This window comes from Rhinichthys klamathensis, unplaced genomic scaffold (assembly GCF_029890125.1).
Source record: "Rhinichthys klamathensis goyatoka isolate OS25496 unplaced genomic scaffold, OSU_Roscu_1.1 h1tg000059l_1, whole genome shotgun sequence".
NCBI lineage: Eukaryota > Metazoa > Chordata > Actinopteri > Cypriniformes > Leuciscidae > Rhinichthys > Rhinichthys klamathensis.
Window position 1 is genome coordinate 1429665 of NW_026606604.1, and position 21869 is coordinate 1451533.

Below are 21869 nucleotides of genomic sequence, written 5' to 3' on the forward strand. Positions count from 1 at the left end.
TTTGGAACAAGCTTCCCCATGAGATCCGCTCTGCCTCCTCACTTTTAACCTTTAAATGCCAGCTCAAAACACACCTTTTCAATGAGGCCTATGGACTCTAGCTCCCCTGGCCTTTGCCCTTATCTTAATTCTACCCTTCCCTTTCTCATGTTGATTGTTAAGCGTCCTTGGGTACTTTGAAAGGCGCTATATAAATTGAAGTTATTATTATTATTATTATTATGTATAGAAACAGCAGTAAAATATGATAAAAATCGCTGAAAAAGTTTGATGACTTTGCCCCAAAATAAGATTTAAAACGCCTTTTCCCCCACAGGTTATACTTTACTACGCATGCGCAAGGGTTCTCTCCCTCTGACGTGCGCGCGCTGCACGGTTTGAAACACAGTATGTGTGAGCTCTCGCTCGCTCGCTCTAGTTTCCGGGAGATTTGAACTAATTTTGGGCATCAGGGAGCCGCTATAAATATGCGGTAGACACTTGGGGATGTCTGATATTTACACAACGCACACATACACTGCATATCAAATCTGCCGCCTTTTCAAACAGTAACGTATTTTCCACTGTCGCAAACCTCAACTGTGCGCATGCGTCAGTGGAACCAGACGATAGGCTTAAATGTTTCCCGGCTTGACTGTTAAAGGCAGACGATTGGCTTTCCAGCGGGAGGGGCGGGACATGTGCATACAACCGCCATCTTTGGCGTTACGGGTTTTCCCTATATAGTTGTATTGAGGATTGAGTAAGTGGCATGTCTCTATATAAATAGTCTCTGTCAACACTCAAATAAAAGCTGCCATCAAACGATATTTATTGTTTGAATTTTGTGATGAAAAATCCAAAGAATTTGAAAGCTGAGTTTGTTTCATATCAAAAGTAACAAAGCACAAAGAGGGTACACTAAGAATTTCCTGGGTTATTTTTTACCCTCTATTGCGATTATTGGATGGCAAACATGCTACAAATAATGCACAGTGAAGTTTTGTTCCCGCATCAACTGAAAGCAGCATAAGCCGCCTTTCCACCGAAATTACCCAGAACAATTTGTCACAAGAACTTTTTTCCCCCAGACCTGTTGCTTTCTGCGTTTCTGGCAAATTAGTCCGGTGACGTAGGACTGCACGCACCGCAACAGATTTTGAACCAATCAAAATGCGGCATAAACGCAACCAATCATCATGCCCAAGTCCCATCCCCGAAAGTTCCAGAATTTTGAAAAAGTACTACCTCGCAAGCAGGGACTTTTCACCCGGAACTTTATTTAGACCCTGGTTCCTGCGGTCGAAACACATGCAGTACCACCCCAAAGTTCCTGGGGAAAGTTCCTGCAGTGGAAACACACGGAGTACCACCCCAAAGTTCCTGGGGAAAGTTCCTGCGGTCGAAACACACGGAGTACCACCCCAAAGTTCCTGGGGAAAGTTCCTGCGGTCAAAACACACGGAGTACCACCCCAAAGTTCCTGGGGAAAGTTCCTGCGGTCGAAACACACGGAGTACCACCCCAAAGTTCCTGGGGAAAGTTCCTGCGGTCGAAACACACGGAGTACCACCCCAACGTTCCTGGGGAAAGTTCCTGCGGTGGAAACACACGGAGTACCACCCCAAAGTTCCTGGGGAAAGTTCCTGCGGTGGAAACACACAGAGTACCACCCCAAAGTTCCTGGGGAAAGTTCCTGCGGTGGAAACACACGGAGTACCACCCCAAAGTTCCTGGGGAAAGTTCCTGCGGTCGAAACACACGGAGTACCACCCCAAAGTTCCTGGGGAAAGTTCCTGCGGTGGAAACACACGGAGTACCACCCCAAAGTTCCTGGGGAAAGTTCCTGCGGTCGAAACACACGGAGTACCACCCCAAAGTTCCTGGGGAACGTTCCTGCGGTTGAAACACACGGAGTACCACCCCAAAGTCCCTGGGGAACGTTCCTGCGGTTGAAACACACGGAGTACCACCCCAAAGTTCCTGGGGAACGTTCCTGCGGTTGAAACACACGGAGTACCACCCCAAAGTTCCTGGGGAAAGTTCCTGCGGTCGAAACACACGGAGTACCACCCCAAAGTTCCTGGGGAAAGTTCCTGCGGTGGAAACGCGGCTATTAACTAAAAGACAGATTTTGGGATTAAAGAATTGGTTCATCAGAATGAAGTTTGATTAAAATCGAGAAATCGATATTGTCAACAAAACCCTAGACACAGCTGACATGTTTACCTGTTGTAGCTTATCCACGCTGTGCACAAAATAGTTACTAGCCATGTTTCCATGCACCTATTTTTACGTGCATTTTGGGATATCGCATAAAAACAGCACTGATGGAAACGCCAAGATGCGGTTAAATTCTACAAATGCGCATCAAAAACTCATGTGCCTTTGTGCGAGAGGACGGCATAACTGGATTAACCAGCGGACCAATCCTGTTGCAAAGCATCTGAAATGCTGTTTTGGTCATTCTGAAATGACCAATTCAAATAATCAAAATAATTAAAAAAATGCCTGGACAAAGTCTGTCGTCAAAGTGATATTCCCATTTTGCGCATAAGTTAAATTCACAACTTTGGATGGAAACATAGCTATTGACACAGTCAAAATGGCCATTTCAGAAGCACTAACAAAGACTTCAGATGTACAAAGACGGTGCACTCATATTATGGGAGAAAGTGTGCAAAGCGCAATATAGTAGAATAAGACCCGCCTTCCAAATAAGCCCATTAGCCCATCGCCAATTGGTAAAGTCATTGCGTAACTGCAGCTGGCATTAGAAGCTCCAGTTGCGATAGAAACACTCAGTGTTCTGAGACGCTTGCTTATGACTGCACATGCGCCATTGGCTGGTCCAGCCTGAAAAACGCAGGTTTTTGTCATGATTATTAAACAGTTGTCAGATTTCATTGGTGAATTCAAATATGAAATTTAATCGTAAGCCTGCTGAACAGCTTTGGAGAATTCGATGCGTCCCCATTCAAAGAGATAGGAGCTGTACAAGCATGACTAAGGCCCCATCCACACTACTGCGTTTTAGTTTAGAAACGGATAATTAAAACGAATACGATCTCCGTCCACACCAGCGTTTTAGCTGCGTATTAGAATTGATCTCCGTCCACATTAAAACGACTGAAAACGTGGATCACGTGACCATTCACCAACACTGGGCATGCGCGTCCCGGTGTAAACACAACTTCATTGATAAAATTATCCCACCATGCTCTGGGTTAACCACAAACCGACGCTCCGTACGGTCAACGCCGCCGCTGCACATGGGAATTGTCACAGATCACTCGAATAATAGCTTGACTCCGGCGCATGTAGGCAGTTATAGCGTTGTAAAATGCAGAATTTACTTGTACAACAGTGGCTAGCAAAGATATACGCCATGACTGATGACACCCAATCATAGAGCCGAGCGTGAGCCTCTACGTCAACGTTTCTAAAGTCCTCCGTTTTGACCCGTCTACACTAAAACGCCCTCCGGAGATTCAAAACGAAAAACGGGTCGGCAGCGTTTCTAAACTTCCCCGTTTTGGGTCTCCGTTTTTGCCGTTTTAGTGTGGACGGGAGGTGCAAACGTAGCAAAAGGTCTCCGTTTTTAAACGAAAACGCAGTAGTGTGGACGGGGCCTAAAATAGCCGCCCAAGAGGCGTTTCAAAGATGGCCGCCGAGTGAAATGACTTGCCATAACGGGACTTTAGAGCTTATCAAACGTCACTGTTTCAATTATTTTGGTCCTGGGACACCTGGGAATGAGTTTAAAGACAGAATAGTAACCGTCCGAGACTGCGATTTAAGTACAGTATGATTATAACAAGATACTGAAGCTTGAGATGTCCAACCTTAAACTTGAACTCCAGAAGGTGTACAATCAAACTCGCCTCTAGCATGAACTCCTGTTTTAGCATGTCACGTCACATGCCAGGTTACAACAAAGAAGCAATTCTGAAGGTGCATGCTAGAGGGCACAACATATTCTCACAGGGAGACATACAGAGGGTGTTTCCAGGAATTTGGGGATAATAACTAAATCTTTTGGGTAAATTGCAGCTTACAAAAACAAACCCGAAACTTTGAGGTCTAGGCTATATCAGTGCACTTCGATAAAAAGCTTTAAAAAGAAAGATGACTTATTAAAAGACAAGTCCAGACTAAGGATACTTTTTAACATGAAGCTGAGATATCAAAGTAATTTTTGTGTCTGCGTAAAGCATGAAAGATGATACATTCCTCTTCCACAAGTTGACATGTAAGGTGTGAGGTACTTTTAGAGCTGATGAGTCAAAAAAGGAGACATAGTAGAAAAAAGGTAACAGGTTTGACCAGTCTTACATTCTCTCTCTCTCTCTCTCTCTCTCTCTCTCTCTCTCTCACACACACACACACACACACACTCAGTTAGGAAACTAGACACAGGCTAGGCCCTAATGCGTAATAATTTTAGAGAAAAAGCTAATTTAATTGTTGAACACTTGGGCCATTATCAAGTATATATAATATACCACCTAATGTTCACAGTCACTTTGAATAAAAAAAAATATATATATATATATATATATATAAATGTCAAAATATCTATTTCCAGAGAAGGGCAAGCAAAAATCAATATAGATCAATATTTTATGTGATGCAGTTAGTTGTGCATATTTTTAATCCATTGTTTTTGTATTATTAAAACGTGACACTATAATAGAGGATGAGGGCAATTTATTACCAATTTAATACTAAAAAAGTGGTTAAAGTTTGAACTGCATTATGAGTTACTCTGGCGAGAGCTTTACAGCTTTGGAAACTAGTAAAACACGGAACATGCAAAAAGCTCCCTTTGGGGTCTAAAGCTCTGGAAAGAAGTATGTCAGGTATCAGATGACTCTTCCAGCACTCGTGTGACTGTGCATAGAGGAGGTAATCTCCTGCTAAAACCCTGCGATGTGACGAGATTAAATCAAACAGTAAAGTGCTCAGAGAATGAAGAGAGTAACACATGGAATAAGATCATTGGAGAACCTTACTCTTACTGACTGGCTGTAAAAACTTGCTGGTCAGTCATGGATCATCAAAAAGAGTTACAGCTTATGACAGTGTCTTTATGGCCACACGACAAGAGGGTGGTGGAAAATGTTAAGCCACATATGGTGCACTTATTACAGAACAAATGGGAGAAACCATACTGTCAAACATCTTGTTCAATGCATCCCCAGACCAAACCACCAGAGTTATTTATTCACTACCTGAATATAAAAGGTCATACAAAATTGATTGTCAACCAAAACACTATCTAGTCCATGAATAAATAAATATCACATGATCTTTATTTATTACTTTCACTGATGTAAATGTGGAGCGATGACCCATGCATGAATGGAATGTTACAGAGCCAGAGGTTCGTATAGAGTCTGCGCGCGCACTAGTTTATGACAGCATGTGCTCGTGCTGGACGTTCTCTGTGGGTTTTTGAGACCCACAATGAAAAGACGTATGGTTCTCACCGGTCTGACATATGACTCGGTTCTAAATTAAGCAGACCATGCTAACTCTTAGAAATGTTTCAACAGTCATCTGTAAACAAACGCTGAGTACTAGTCAGTAAGCAGTTTTTAACCAAAGGTAAAAGTGGGCGGTACCACAATTCTGTCAACCAATAGGTGCACTACAATATACTGAGAATTGAGAATATTAAAGAAGGAAATAAAAAGGGTGTCATTACTGAAGAAGTGTTACTGCACGTGTTCGGGCTTATCAGCAGAATGAGGCGTTGTCGCTTGCTGAATAATTTTGCTGTTAGGCAGATGTCTTCAAATACTACCATGCAAACTCTGTCAAACGGCTGTTCACATGGGTGCCATTAAACTTCAACATCTACACCACCTGCATTTCAGTAAGGTGGTGAACGGTTAAATATGTTGAGAGAGGGGGGGGGGGGGGAGAGAGAGAGAGGTTGAATTTGGCATACGTGACAGGCTTGACAACTGAAGTGGAGGTTGAGTTTTTTGCAGACCACCAGACACCTACCTAACTCATTAGCTTTTAACTCAAATTAAGACTTTTTGAGTTGAAATCTAATGTCATGTGCTTATAACAAGTGCTAATTAGTTTAAAATCACAAACCCTGGTTTAAAAACAATTTAAAACCCCATATTTACAGAACCACCAACCTACTGTACATTGAACAACAACAACACGCACAACTCACTTTCACGCACCGTTTTGTGGCAAATAAGAGTTCTAGATACACACAAACCTATGTATTCACCGGCTATCATATAAGGTACACACTCACCGATAACCTCCTGCAGCTCATAGTCATCCTTGTTGATGGACCAGGGTTGGGAGCTCAGGTCCTCCGACATGTCTCAGGATTGCGTACCTTTATTTAGATCCTGATGAATCCAAGCACTGGTGTTGGGTGCTTGCAGAAAACAACGTGTAAATGTTACTGTAATCCGCAAAGCAGTAGCATTCCAGTTCCTCTCCACGATTATCTTCAATAGCCTTTCTATCATTCCCAAACTTTGCCACCAGCGCCAAAAGCCCCGCCCACCACATTCCTACACACTGACGGGCTAGATAGACGGCCATCTTGGGTGTGTAATAATCACCCGATCATCATCTATTATCTCCCTTAAAATACTTACCATTGTACTGTACATGTACATTCCGGAAAAATATCAGTTACTAGCTAATATTACTGCAAAGACTTGTGCCATTCAGTATTATTATTTCCCAGTATTAACAACAAATGTATCATTTATTTGGTGGAAACTAAAGTTATTATCATTGCAAATATTTAAAAAGCTAAGCAAGAAGAATAATCAAGAATGATATACCTTAATAGTTTACACAATAATAGAACACTAGTTCTTTAGGCCTACACAAAATTAAACTAAACTTAAACGTCAGTACAGTACTGCAAGAAGCATAACCTTCAAAACCTAGTTCAGCACTTTCGCACAAGGTCAATTATTGCAATAATTGGTGAAAAATCGTCCCTAGCTCTGTTACACTTTTAACTTCAAATAGTGATAAAATACATTGTAGCCATTTTTTTACAGGTAATTATGCCGCCATCTCGTGGAATAAACAGGACACATGCCATTCCTCAAAAAGTATTCATTTGAAAATGTAGAAGAGTTCCAGAAATAAATAATAATTTAATCGTTTCTTTTAATTATAGCTTGATTATTTAGTGATAAGAACATTAACAGAAAACTAACAGGATGGGAATAAAGCGCTAAATGTAGGCATTACTGAGTGTGTCCAATACAATCTAAATATTTCAAATAAATGATTGGTTCATATTAATTTCTGTAAGTTCATTTTAGAATGTTGGACGGAATGTTCTAAAGTGAGACAAACCAACTAATTCAACAAAACATCACAATCGAACCTGGCTAATTATTGTCACTTCCTGGAGGATGATGTCATGACTTTAGTTAAAGGGATATTGCAAAAGACTAGAATGAAGCGAAAATTGAGAACACAGGAATATCCTATAAACTGAGGATCGATTACAACAACATTCCCAAGAATATTTTAATACATTTTATGTTAAGTGACAACCCGGGGACAACATGGCAAAAACAACAAAAAACTACAATGAATTTTATTATATGATTTATATATATATATATATATATATATATATATATATATATATATAGTAATAAAACGAGAGACATGTCCATCCTCTCACACCCACGCAACACATTTCAAAAAGTTCCTGTCATGAAATCGGCAAGGTGTACTGCAGAAATTACTTGTTTGTTGGTTTTCCTAATCTGCTTCAGAAGAATGTATTTCTCGCTGCTTCGTAGAAACAGTTTCCACTAACAGGAAGTGGTAAATGTGGCCAACTTGATCTATATACAGACGTACACACATAAATGACCTACTATATAAAATATGATTAAGCTTTTTGCTAATAATGCAAATAATATGCATAGCAGCTATATATATATATACTATATGCACAATGCTGTCGTGATGTATGTCTAAACGGTGAGCACAGGAGATAAAAGGTGTTTTGTTTTCATATAAAGATCAATTAAAAGTTACCTGTATAGCTTATAAGTTGTGACACAAGCAACAATACAAACAAATACAAACCCAGTTTCATAAATCGTTAAAACAGAGGAAGCAAATCTTTTGAAATTAATTCTATGCAAAAAAAAAAAAATTACAAAGATAATTGAATCAACAGTCATAAAGTCTGATCTAACAGATCAAAAGCCATTATCTTTTCTGTGCAGATGAACATGTGTCGTCAGAGGAAGATTGAGGTATTCAAGAAGTAAAAACAAGGTTAACCAACCGTGACTGCGTACCCAAGATAAAGACTGTGACAGTCTGGGAAATGCCGAGTAATAATGTTCATGGCAAATAGCAGAACAAACATAATATACACAAATATATTTCACACGAATATTGTATAATACAAAACACTGCCAGTATGAAATACAGATTAACAACAGAGCAAAAAAGTGTTCATGTTCTTGTGTGCCCATAGTACTAAATACAGTGCTAAAAATGAAGGTTTTGAATTGACTTTGATGGTTCCATGAAGAACCTTTAACATCCATGGAACCTTTGCATTCCACAAAAGGTTCTTTAGATTATTAAAATGTTCTTCACACAAAGATGTGTCTTTTAAGAAATGTTGACTGAAAGTATCTTTAGGGAACCCAACATGGCTGTGAAAACTCCCTTTCGGGACCTTTATTTTTAAGAGTGTACCATCACTGCAATAGGCTATAATCAAAGTTTAGTGATAGCAAACCGGGAATAAATTGAAATAACAGCTGGATGATTATGCTCATTCAGATTTCAGATGCAAAAACACTTAACATGAACAAAAAAACAAAAGAAAAACTTCTGCACATTACAAGACAAGAAAAAAAAAACTAAATGAGGAACCATTTTTGGGATTTGCTTTGGAAAGCTGAGCAACCTTTTGATAAGGGCACAGATGTAAATACCATAAAAAGTACCTTTGTTAAAAATGTTCATAAGCTGGACTCACCACTGAGTCTGAGAAACTCTCCAAGCGAGCAAAAATCACAGAAGGGATTTTCCCTTCATCCTCCATAGAGAATAGTGTGCTTTACCTGGTGATGACTGTATAGTAAACCTTTACTGGTTTCTACAGAAAAGTTCAGGGGAGTGAGAGCGCCTTGCCCAGTCGGGTCCAGAACCAAACCTGTGTGCAGGGTCTGGTGTAATCACAGATGGTCAGAAAACGGAGAATGCTGGGAAAAGGCTTCTTCATTGTTTTGTAGACAACAGGGATTAGGCGTTTAGAGCGAGCTCCTGCAGAAGAGACAAAACGAAAAGAGCATTTCTATGCTGCTTTTATAGCTGCATTATCCTTCAGTTTTCATGACATGAAATGCATACTTCAGCACAGCTTACAATATTGATCATATATCATATAAAGAGATGGAAAAATATATAGAGCAACAACTGCAGAATTCAATGGTTAAAATATAGCTGCAAGCAGCGATGACGGGCTCAATCACCACCTGTTGGCTCTAGAAAAACAAAAGGTGGGCACATGCTTTTATGTGGGTAAATATAGGAGGACTATTTCAAAAGCCTGTTGCAAGTGACACACTTTCTGCTGCCAGGTGGCGATATGACCGTTACTCACAATAGTCATGTTCATGTGATCACCCTCCATGACCAAATATTCAGCTCAAGTTTGATCAAAATCACTGAATGCACACAAAAAATAGGAGATACTTCCTGTTTTACTTTTTTTTCACCACAAATTCATATCCTAGCCATGGCAAAACCAATAATCCATATAAAGTAATGTATATAGAAGCCATATAAAGCATTTCATACTATATAGAAATTAAATTTTAAAATGTAAACGGTTATCGGCATCGGCTAGCTCTAATCTGCTAAATGCAACTATCAAGGTGCGGCCATTTTTTTTGTTGCTCCACAAAATGTTGTGGGCAAAATCCGGTCATTTCAATAGGAATCAGCACGATCTGGAGTTTTGTGTGAAGGTGTAAAGTTCCCCATGCAGATTTCATTTGGTTACACACATTTGCCATGCTGATCAACAGAAAGCTGCTGGGTTTGAAACTGACTTCTGTGTGAGCTGTGCTTTACACATCACTACATTATTGAGATTTTTTTGCATGTACATTTTGCTGAAATTTCACTAATTTGACCGCACCTTTAGACATTAAGATATTATGAGTAATAACATCATGATTTTTTGTGCAGCTGCTTTGAAACAATAGGTGCGCCCAAATTCGCATACTTATGCACTATTCTATGACGTTTAGTAGTATAAACAGTGCGAGTAGTGTGTTCACACTGAAAGTTCCAAATAGAAAAAGTACACTTTAAATACCCGGATGATGCACTAAATTAACTGAAAAATGTTGGAATGTTGGACAATGTTCAACTGTCGCAGCTTTAATTACGTAGCAGAGGGGGAGGGGCATTTGACTCCAATGTTGAATGACAAAATAACCTTATAAAATTCATACACTACACGGATGAGTACAAAGCATATAAGTGCATAGTCATTTGGGACACAACTAATGTGTGAATTTGTGAAAAGTGCTATACAAATAAAATTGACTTGACAATAAAAATAATATTTGCAATTTAGAATCTTCAATGTCTCGGCATTATGCTGTTTAAATTTGATGACAATCACATGAATCCTATTTAAAGGTTTGCTGCATGCACTGCATTCACAAAATCATTAGCTACTAGGTTTAAGTTATTTGGCTCAATGAGAACTATAAATGTACAGAGTATCATACGCATACGTGCATATGTATGACATATGCAGCGAGTTTATGTAAACTGTAAAAAAGGGTGCTGAGAGTCTGCCACCACAACCATGCCTAATGGCCGACAACTCTGATTTGAGTTTCATATTTTAGATTTTAAGCATGTTAAGTGCCTCAAAAAGCCCTTTGGCCCTAATAAGCTCACTTACTGAAGAAATTAAAACAGTAATGCAACTCAAATAAATATTAAAGATATTATACCTGGGCAAAGGCTGAGTGCAAACTTAGTCTGAAAGTCACAGGCATCACTGTCCAGATAGTCATCGGAAATCACCACCACCATCCTCTTACACCTATGGGACATTTCTTTTTATTACAAACATTGCAATTGATTATAAACATGTAAAGTAGATATTAGACAATTCATCAAGAATTTACAAATCTATGAAATAATATTAACTAGGCATGGTCCGATATTAAAATTCCAGCCAATGCTGATACGCTGATTTTTGAAATTATGTTATGGCTGATAAACAATAAATCACTGATATGATTTTATATACAATTTAGTTATAACATATAAAATAAACAACGAAAAGTTATCACGACTGTACGATATAAAGAGTTGATATTCAGTTTTAGAAATATTACAGCTAAATATTACAATTAAAATTTTTGTAAAATAAGTATTTGTGTGTGTGTGTGTGTGTGTGTGTTGAGCATTGGATGAAAAATAACCCAAAACAGACCTTTTTTCTATGAGCTCACTGGCGATGGTCCACACACACGTGCCAGGAAGGACGTCTCGGTCAAATACACACAGCCTCAGGTTGTATTCAGTCTGTTCCAACTGTTTGATCATCTCATGGACAAACTGGAAGTCATTCTGACAATAGCAGATGAAGGCATCAAAGGTCTCCGGTGTTAGTCCTGTTGACAATGAAGACAATGATTAGTTTGGTAAACTGATAAACAACTAACTCTACAGTGCATTCAGACTGAATAAGGAAAAAACTCACCTTGTGGATCATCATACAGCGTGATTCCTTCTCGCTCCTTTGTGCGGGGCCCGCAGCTGTCCACCACTGGAACCTGGACGGGCTTCCTCAGTTGTCTTTCCAAATACTTCCTGCAGTCATCATCTGTGCAGAAACACCAACAAGATACAATAACACTTAGTTGGAGACTTTCACTTCTTGTCCAAAATAAGCGATGACATTGCATGTTTAAAATGGTAGTCATGATTAGTCATACTTTTCTCAATCGTGGTCTTTGAGCATATTTGTGTTCAAAAGATGTCATGTAATAATGTCTGTTTCCATAATAACAGAAATATAAGCTGAAAGAAGAAAGTCATATACACATAGGATGAATTGAGGGTTAGTAAATTATGGGATAAATTTTATTTTTGGGTGAACTAACCCTTTTATTAAGTAGACATGAATTAACATGACCTTTCTTATTCACTTTTTTCTACTTATGGGTTAATACTGTAGGCTATAAGAAAGGGAATATAAAATAATAACAACAATACTAATATTAATAATATATTTACTAAATAAAGCACTTTTATTTTATTAATATTCGTAACAAACATTTTAATTATTAATAATAATTGTAATATTTTATGATATATTTTAATTATTGACATATTAGTAGCAACAGTAATAATAGTATTGTATATTATTACAACAAGCTATATCACATAAAGTATATATTATAATGTAAATAAAATATGGATGACATACCTATAATCTCTTTGAGATCTGATATAACATCTTTCCTTTCCGCTTTTTCTAAAATCGACAGTAAATTTCCTACTGTGGCCTCTGGACGAGTTTCCCACTCCGTTAAAACCTTTTCGAAGGGATAGTCTCTTTTCTCGAAATTTTTGATCTCCAGGTAGGTATAGTCCATCATTTCGGCGACTGTCCTCCAGTCTGCTGCCACTGTGTTTTGAGGATTCAAATACAGTCCCAGTTTCTTTCGGAAATTGCAGTTTAAAGCTGTTACTGGAATCTCCTCATGGTTTATACTGCTACTTAACTTTGATGCCATATTTACGGGCAACATCTCACTGTTATCCTCTGAGATTGTTAGTATCCTCGTTTAACTACAGAAGAGAACGTGATTTAGAAAATAAAAGCTAAATATATTAAGGTGTCATTTACTGAAGATACCGATAAACTGAAGGAAATCAAAATGTACGAATATATGCTACGCAGTACAGTACACTGAACAACAACACATGCTGTTTAATCCAAGTGAAGATTGAGGAAATGTTCGCAAAACTAGAAAACGTCAGAGAAATGACGCAATAAGCGTACAGCCAATGGACTCATGACCGTGCGAAGTTTACGTAAAAAAGGGAGGATCGACTGTTTCAGGATCGGCTGTTAGAATCTACTGCGTCATTGAGAGATCAGCAAAAAACTGATCTCAGGTCTGCTTGCAAGAGCAGAACACCAAATATGGACAATTTCCGAAACTTTTACGCTAGAAAGTTGTTGAGAAAAAAAAGGCTTCAAATGGTCTACTTTCCAAGAGCGTTTTGGTTCAATGTATTGAATATTAGGTAAATACTTGTCTATGTTTGGAATTTTCTGTGGTCAATTTATTGTTAATTATAATATTATTATAATTTAGACAACATGAGTAAATTGAACAGAGAATTATCCAAACATAGATAATTAAATTAAATGAATGTGGTCAAGTGTTAGGAGAGTAAAAAACAGTCTCACTAAAAACACTTTAGTTCAAATGAACGTCTTGAAAAAAGAAATGTTGGCATAATTATTTTACAAAAAAAGAAAGAAGAAGCAAAACAATTTTGTTTCCAGTGGTTCACAAACAACGTGCAGGAAGCAATTTTGTTGTCATGTGACAATAAACCAAACCATAACACATAAATGACCACTTTAGAACATTACATATTTTGTGAAAGTGCACATTTTGTTCACGTCAAATGAAGTAGCCCTATGAAAAGTCCTTGATATTCATACCTCAAAGAAAACTTATAATAAAAGATGCAGGAAAAGTATTGCAGTGCTTTTTACTTAGTACTCTGACTAGTAATCATAGCACACAGCTGTCTTACAGCCTTTTCCCTAGCCTAGCTTTTCAAAACCAAACTGAAACAGTTGGCACTTCTCACTTCCTATTTCCGAATAAATGAAGAAAATATTCTGAATGTGCACATTATTCAAACTTTTTCAGTTTGTCTATAATTTACATCATAAATCACTGGCAAAATGCAAAACTCCACCCAAAATTTATTTTTAGGTATAACTTTTCAACACACTTGACTAAACCAGGACATTTGCAGATTTTATGAAAATAATCAAAAATACAATATTGTATCCAATACAATATATACAAACACATGAAAATTAGAGCTACAGTTTGTCATAATGTCCTCAGAATGTGAGTAGCAGTTTCAGTATCTGCGTGTGAAAACAGATTCGGAAAGAGCAACACAAAACCACACCATTTTTTTTCCATTTCCCCTTCCTCGTTTCAGTCTGTAACCCGAGCAGATGCCTCACTACTCTGTGTGATCCAGCTCAAGAAACCACTACAGCACCAATCCACTACATCTCATCCTCAGAAACCCTTTTTCTTGGAGAAGTAGAAGTCAATGCCTCTGTCTTTGTGTTGTCTTGGTGTGTAAGATGAGCCCCTCTTCCCTTTTGCTGATGATGGACCAGACTGAAAAAGAAACCACAAATATATTGTGTTGTTTTATTAATACAAGCTTGCATTTTCCCCTAATAGTCAATAATAATCAGTTGTTAATAATCTTACTGATTTGTTGTTGATATGGCGGCTCCACTCGGGCGCGATGACGATGGGCGAGGGGTATGTGTCGTTGAGCAAAACCTTGGCGTGTGAGAGTGCCGAGTTGCTGAGGGTCCATGGCGTGTGCACGTCCCCACCTTTAATACCTCCAAGCTCTGGAACCCACTGACGGACATAATTCCCCTTCACAGATACAACATTTAGTGTCAATTTTGCACAGAAAAATACCTTATTATGCTGCATTAATATCTCGGACACATCAGACACATGTGTAACTGCCTCTTCCTGTATTTACACTTACGTTCATAGCAGAACCTGCTTAAGTGACAATGAAAAGCATTTAAAAGTGGAAAATACCAGGACGTGCATTTACAAATATAATATATATTTTAAAAAATCAGTTTAGGCCATAAAGGCAGCTGTTAATTCATTATTAATGATCATTTGAATCATTTAAACATCCATTTTATTTGCTGATATTAGATAGACTGTAATTGAGCACTTTAAATTTTAGTTTAGTTTATTTAGCCTATTTTTATAACTATTTTATATTGGGTAACACTTTATTTTACAATGTCCTTGTTACATGTTACATGTAGTTACTATAGTAATAACTATAAATTATGTATAATAACACTGCAACTAGGACAACTTAAAATAAAGTTTAACCTTATTTAGATTTTTTTAAATAGATTTTAATGTAATTTAATTCAATTTAAATCATTCCGAAAGGCTGTTAATTGTTACTAATCTGTTAATTTATTAATTACAATTTATGTAGAATAAAACAATGGTTTGATATTTTTATGTTTCCCTTTCCGATTTTGGTTTTCCTTGAATTGTTTTAAAATTATTTTACTGTTTAAATTATGTTAAATTGTGACAACTTATCCCTATAGTATGCAGAACTTTGTCAAAAAAAAGTGCAATATGTGTACGGTGATATTGCACTCTCCTTGGTAAAAAAACAACAACTACTTTTAAAAATAATAATAAACCTTTAAAAATAAAAAGTGTGACAACTTGTCATTTTTTTGCTTAGATGTACTACAAAATATATGAATAAGAATGCAAGTGTTTTTTGGTTTTATGTGCCTGTAAAAACCTGTAAAAACTACTGCTTACGTTATTGTCATAGTCCAGTCCTTGTTTGATCATATTAAACTTCCTGTTTTCTCGAGGGTCATTTCCTATTCCGGCACTATAGAGCCAGTTTCCATAGTTGCTGCAGACGTCATGGTCCACCTGATGACAATGAAAGATAATAGCGCATCAAACGGCAGCAAAGAGCAGGAAGCATCAACCCACTCCATCAAATATACTGTAGCAAACGTTTCTCACCAGCAGGTATTCAAACCACTCAGCGCCCAGTCTCCAGTCTAAGCACAAATCCTTGGTCAGAAAGCTGGCCACATTTTGACGTCCTCTGTTGGACATGAATCCTGTCAGCGCAAGCTCCCTCATGTTCGCATCTACAAACGGCACCCCAGTTCTGCCCTCTGGACAACATGGGAGAAATATCTTGCTATTAATTCACAGAAAATCAATTTAAATGTGTATTCTTCAGTTGATTTATGAGATTAAAGGGATAGTTCACCCAAGAATGAAAATGTTGTCATCACTTACTCACCCTCAAGTTGTTCCAAACCTGTATGAGTTTCTTTCTTCTGTTGAACACAAAAGAAGATATTTTGAAGAGTGTTGGTAATCAAACATTTGACGGTAGCCATTGACTAGTAGGAAAACAACACTATGGAAGTCAATAGGTGCCATCAGCTGTACCAACATTCTTCAAAATATCTTCTTTTGTGGAAAGAAAGAAACTCATACAGGTTTGGAACAACTTGAGGGTGAGTAAATGATGACAGAATCTGAATACTAGCAGATTCTCTGAGGGACACATTACCTTTCCATGCACAGAACCATGTCATATCTGTTTTCCAGGGAACATGCTTGTCTTGCAGACCTTCAGTTCATGAGGGATGAAAAATGATCATATTAATCATTTAAACATCCATTTCATTTGAATATTATATTAGAATGTAATTGAGCACTACAACGTTTTTCTTCATTTTTATTTTTTTGCTTATGATTGTTATGTTTTGTTGGTTTTTTTGGGCTTCCTTAGTTAGCTTTGTGTCAGTTAAAGTATAAAATAAATAAAAAAAGACAAAATTTGACCATTTTGAGAATTGAGAAACATTTTGGTTGGTAATTTATTTGCAAGAAATTAAATCAGCATAGTTTTTCTTCAGCAAGAATGCATTAAATTGAGCAAAAGTAACAGTAAACCATTTATAATGTAAAAAAAAAAAATTCTATTCATCAAAGAATCCTGGATAAAAGTTATCACAGTTTTCACAAAAGTGTTAAGCAACACAACTGTTTTTAACATTGATGATAATTAGAAATGTTGATTGAGCAGCAAATCAGCATATTAGAATGATTTTTTCAATTCAATTCATTTCAATTCAATTCAGCTATTTTAAAGTCCCCTCGTAGTCAATAATTGTATCCCTTAAAACATATTTAACGTTTTTGCTCCACTCACTCACACGAGCTAAGAGATCCACTAGATCAACTTTACTCAAGCTACTGTAGTAAACGCTGGTCGCAAGGTCGGACACATAACAGTAGGGTTGGGAATCGTAAGAAATGTTCCGGTTCCGCTTCCGCCTAACGATTCTGGTTCCGATTCAATAAAAATGATTAAACAACTAATAAAAAAATAGTAGTAAGGAAAAATTGCACATTACTCAACTCAAACAATCCCTTTTGTGTTTATTTCCTATATTTGTCAAATGAGTTTAACAGACTGGTAATGTCAACAAATTCAACATTATTTAGCAATTTGTGCATTCTCTGTGAGAATTTGGGACCTCTCCTAGCTTATTGTATCTCCAGCACTGGAGAATACCCTCTCAGAAGGGGTAGAATATGCTTGAACACACATGTAAGATCCAGACAGGTGAAACAAAATATGCAGCTTTAACAGTCACATCTTTATGAACGTTTTTCATATATGTAATCGATACACTCGTTAAGCGACTTTCAAAAGGTGATTTACTCTATTTTGGTTGCTATCGTGTTTTTACTCGATTTTTGATCAAATAAATACAGCCTTGGTGAGCATAATAAACTTATTTCAAAAACATTAAAAAATCTTAAACAAAACAAATCCAAACTTACCATTCATATGAAATATTCTGTCTCCGTATTTTAAACCCACAAACTTGAAGTAATCTCTCCACAGAAGTTCAAATATCACCCTGGTGAAGACAAATTTAGTATCCTTACACATAAAAACCTGAAATGAGTTCATCTTCTTTGAAAACACATTCCAGTTACTCACCAGTACGTGCTTTGATTGGCGGTTCGTTCGGCCTCATACTTCTTTATCTGGTCATAGATGTACCTGGGTGATATGCAGCCCAAAGCAAGCCTGAAGTAAAGTGAAGGAGGGTCAGCATTAGTCTGTGCTTTGCTTATGCATAATGAAAACATCATTTCGAAGGCTCACCAAGGAGAAAACTTTGTAGAATAGTCCACTCCGATCATGCCATTCCGAGTCTCCTTATAAGACGCAACGGCATTCTGTGATAAAACAAGAACATGAAATAACCCTCTTTCACTGATTAAGTTCTTTTTAGGAAAAAGGAAGAGCAAGCCTCACTGTATCCCAGAAGTAATGTTTCAGCCTATCAAGAGCTTCGGTCTCTCCACCGCGGCATGGGAAGGCCGAGCGGCAGTCCATCACAGGCTCTGAAACCACAGATAGGTAATATATCATGGCTGTTCTTTGTGGTCAACATAAGATAAATTGTTTTATCCTCCAAATATCCTTCTGAGGATTATTCAGTCATCTGAGAGGAAATCAGAGCACAATTCATGTAAAACTGCAATCTTACGAAAGAGGAAATATTATGTTATGTTTTGTATCTAGAGATATTGGTGCAGTTTACTCTAAATGTGATTTAAGCTGTTAAATGTCAGTAGCTACGTTTACATCAAATAATTCCGATAGATGAATCCGAATATAGTGTTTATGTGAACGCTAAATAAAGTGATCAGGTTGATGTGTGCGTTACCGGGTTTACACATATTCCAGTACAGTTACTGTACGTAAATCAAGGTACCTGTTTGTCCCAGGCCCTCAAATGTAGGTATAGGACCCTCTTCCAGTCCAAGGGGAAGAGATTTAACCTGTTCCGGGGTGGAAAGGATCGGTCGCACTCTGCCTTGTCCCTCAACCACCTTTCTGAACTGGGTGTAAACATCAGGTAACCTTTCAAAGACAGCGGAAAAGAACAGGAACTTCAGTCAGACATTTAAATTACTGACCCCACATGCACTGAAATGGACTCTGTAATTAGTAATCAGGTCTTAGAAAAAGGAAGTAACAGTAACAATGGAATTAAAATAGTTTCCAGTACTGTTCTGTAAAGTTTCCAAGGAAAGTTAATGTGTTTTACAAAGCTTAGCTAGGTTGAAGTTGCTAAATGAGCTGTTTAAGTGGCTAACATGAATGGACTAAAGTAACTGGTAAAACAATCATTTTATTTGATTTTTTATTATATGTCAGCACCAAAATCTATTTTAAAGACAAGAACAGATTAGTTTAAAACACAATATACTGTATATAATCTATATAAAACACAATATATATAATGTATATATAAAACACAATATTAAATAATGTCTTGAATAAATATTATAAAAAATTCTATTAAAAAAAATTCCTTAAATATGTAATTAGAAAATTTGTGATGTGGTGTTTTGCATTCTCAGATAACGTTTTCTTACACACTTTTGAAATCAAGTTCCTGTTTGGAAAAATAGTTGAAAGAAAGAACAGTCTACGGAAGATCTAAAATTTATATTAAGATTTAATTTAATTATTTTAATGGCAAAATATTATGTAGGGAGGCACAGACAGTTTACATAATTTTGTAACATTATAATTACAGTAACTGTCTAAAGCTCATGCAGGGATTAACTAAACTTAATTCAATAATTGTTGTTAGTAACCTAAAACTATTAAAAATCATTTCCATAATTGAAATAAAACATAAAAAATGGTCGAAATCTTTAAAAACTAAAACAAAAGATTAAAAAAATAAATAAATATTTACTTTACTTAAATATTTACTATAATAAATAAATACTTATTGAAATAAATAAGTTGAAGTATTAAAATGAATAAAACTGGAAGTGGAAGGGATATTAAAAGAATGAAAAACTATAATAAAACTGACAAAAGCACATGACAAAATAAAATAAAAAGGCAAATTCAAAATATAAATAAACACCATAATAGCATATAAATAATACTAATTTAACACTGCAACACTTGTCCTACCCTCCAATGTGCCTGAATGGCAGATCATCTCGGTGGTAAAGTGTAGAGCCCCAGAAAGTCTGAACTTTGACTTTGTTTTGGCAGCAGATGTCCTTTAGCTTCTTCTCCACAGTCTTTTCCTCTGACGCCACCTTCAGGCAATAGACAGAAAGACTGCAAATACTGAATTTGTGGGCTACATTTACAGTTTACAGAGCTGTATGTGGCCACTCTGAAACACACCTCCTCATGAAATGCCACAGCTGAGACTGAACCCAGCTGCTTAATCAAATCACCAACAACATCCTCCGGCTTTCCTTGCCTGACCAACAGTGTGCTGCACAAGAGCATACAAACATATATTCATCATAAAACATCAGTATTGTGGACAGAATGTACATCTTGTGTGTGATGGGAAATTCCCACCTGCCCCGTTTCTTCAGTGTTGCTCTCAGGTCTTTCACACTGTCCAGGAGGAAAAGTAAACGGAATGGACCAGTCTTAGGGAAGTTGAAGTGATGGGTGCCCTGGTAATGACGCGGGTCGAAGCAGTAGAGGGGGATTATGTGCTCCGCATTCCTCTGAGCCCAGTGAAACACCTGGATGAATGGAGTAAAACCGGTTTGTCATGTTTTTTAATAGGTCCCACAAAGCTTAACGTGTCAAAGCAAGCAGAGCAGTTCATAAAATTTGAACAGTGTAGTTTATAGACCTACATTTTGTTTACTAATTCAAAAGATAAATATATAGGTAAATATATTGGGTAGTTTGTCGGTAAGGGTCACAAGGGGCATGGTCACACGCTAGCACTTCTATTGAGGACTTCTATTCTACCAAAGTGTGTAAAGGGAGAAGGTTACATTAAAAACATACATTTTCACATTAAATTATGATGTTAAATCTATACAGTATTTAAAGCAATTACATCAGAAGTAACTGTAATTAAATTACAAAAAAATTTGTAATCCCTTTACTTTTTCAAGGGAAAAGTAATTAAATTACAGTAATTAGATTAGTTATTAATTATATATATATATATATATATATATATATATATATATATATATATATATATATATATATATATGAAATCTGAGAGAACCAAATCTGCTAATTAGAATTTTAAAGATCATGTGAGACAATTCATTATATTTTAACAATTAATAATATTAATATATAGCGGCACAATATATAAATGATGTATATTTATGCAAGTTTATGTGACCACGCCCCCTTGTGACGAGCCGACAAACTACCCAATGAGCGGCCAGATTTCGCCTCAGTTCCTATAAAGTCCATTTATTATTTTCAAGTGTTCCGTTTTGTGTTTAAAAAGTAATATTAGAAAGAGAATCGTTGTGACGTCTTATATCTCGAGCTGGACATCATGTCATATCGAGCAGGATAAGTCTATGCACACGGATTTAGGCGCGTGTGGTTTGCTCGAGACAAGAGACGATTCATGCTCCTACATCAGAGCCATAGAGAGACACGGCTCTGGATTACATACAATACTAGGCTGTGTGATATTTACCTCGTTATCATGCAGACGCAGGTCGTTTCTCAGCAGACATATGACCGTACGAGAAGCGGACATCCTGGCAATCGGTCTTTAACAAGAAGTCTCGAGCGGTCGTGTTTACGTTGAACATGCAGACCAGCAGCAAAGAAAGAGTGACGAGCACGTTTAGTAACATGCGCGTGAGGAGGTGATGTTACCAAACATGCAGTCTGAAAGCGCATGTGCTCTCCTTACCATCAATAAACAAAAAGTATGTCAACTCTTTCAACTGACCGCGAATGTCTGCACGATTTAACAAAATATAATACTTATAAATAAATGTTTTTCATAGGCTACATATAAAAAAGTTTTCAAGTGTTCAAACTAAAACATTTGATATATTTTCCTTAGACACGGCTGTTAGACATAGCGGAATGTCATCCACTAAAATCATTTTTAGTTAAAAACCAAATTTGATTTATATAGCACTTTT

At 37.0% G+C, this 21869-nt stretch overlaps 3 protein-coding genes across 5 annotated transcripts in view; all 3 read right to left on the reverse strand.

Moving 5' to 3' along the window:
- Nucleotides 1–6517, reverse strand: part of oxsr1b (oxidative stress responsive kinase 1b) — a 53981-nt gene extending 47464 nt beyond the window's left edge. Inside the window, exon 1 of one of the 2 annotated variants that reach the window (XM_056248853.1) lies at nt 6263–6517. In XM_056248853.1, coding sequence (XP_056104828.1) covers nt 6263–6332 — 70 coding nt within the window. In that variant the 5' untranslated portion in view covers nt 6333–6517. The remainder of the gene's footprint in view (nt 1–6262) is intronic. The other variant, XM_056248854.1, reaches the window with a different exon arrangement.
- Nucleotides 6518–8977: 2460 nt separating this feature from the next.
- On the reverse strand, nt 8978–13057 carry myd88 (MYD88 innate immune signal transduction adaptor). Its single transcript, XM_056248859.1, has 5 exons — nt 12488–13057; nt 11759–11881; nt 11489–11669; nt 11001–11092; nt 8978–9288 (listed from the first exon to the last, which is right to left on the reverse strand). Exons 1-5 carry the CDS (start codon nt 12810–12812, stop codon nt 9134–9136), a joined length of 876 nt encoding a protein of 291 aa, XP_056104834.1. The 5' UTR covers nt 12813–13057; the 3' UTR covers nt 8978–9133.
- A 1257-nt stretch (nt 13058–14314) lies between these two features.
- cry-dash (cryptochrome DASH) lies at nt 14315–21584 on the reverse strand. Of its 2 annotated transcripts, XM_056248857.1 has the most exons (14): nt 21410–21584; nt 20302–20474; nt 20119–20212; nt 19897–20027; nt 18674–18822; nt 18211–18299; nt 18058–18131; nt 17890–17979; nt 17727–17806; nt 16444–16503; nt 15879–16036; nt 15663–15782; nt 14544–14720; nt 14315–14447 (listed from the first exon to the last, which is right to left on the reverse strand). In XM_056248857.1, exons 1-14 carry the CDS (start codon nt 21470–21472, stop codon nt 14343–14345), a joined length of 1563 nt encoding a protein of 520 aa, XP_056104832.1. In that variant the 5' UTR covers nt 21473–21584; the 3' UTR covers nt 14315–14342. The 2 variants fall into 2 exon arrangements, with proteins under 2 accessions (XP_056104832.1, XP_056104833.1); XM_056248858.1 differs by lacking the exon at nt 16444–16503 and having other exon boundaries at nt 14321–14447.
- Nucleotides 21585–21869: the final 285 nt, after the last annotated feature.

Bases quoted from the DNA above. Each gene is read 5' to 3' on its own strand.
- myd88 (XM_056248859.1), bottom strand. From the start codon at position 12,812: ATGTTGCCCGTAAATATGGCATCAAAGTTAAGTAGCAGTATAAACCAT. The intron at 11,670-11,758 runs GTGAGTTTTTTC...CATTGTCAACAG, and splicing joins GCTGTATGATGATCCACAAG to GACTAACACCGGAGACCTTT. The intron at 11,093-11,488 runs GTCTGTTTTGGG...AATGTCCCATAG, and splicing joins AGTGAGCTCATAGAAAAAAG to GTGTAAGAGGATGGTGGTGG.
- cry-dash (XM_056248857.1), bottom strand. From the start codon at position 21,472: ATGTCCGCTTCTCGTACGGTCATATGTCTGCTGAGAAACGACCTGCGT. The intron at 20,213-20,301 runs GTGGGAATTTCC...GCTCTTGTGCAG, and splicing joins ACACTGAAGAAACGGGGCAG to CACACTGTTGGTCAGGCAAG. The intron at 14,721-15,662 runs GTAAGCAGTAGT...GTATCTGTGAAG, and splicing joins GACTGGACTATGACAATAAC to GGGAATTATGTCCGTCAGTG.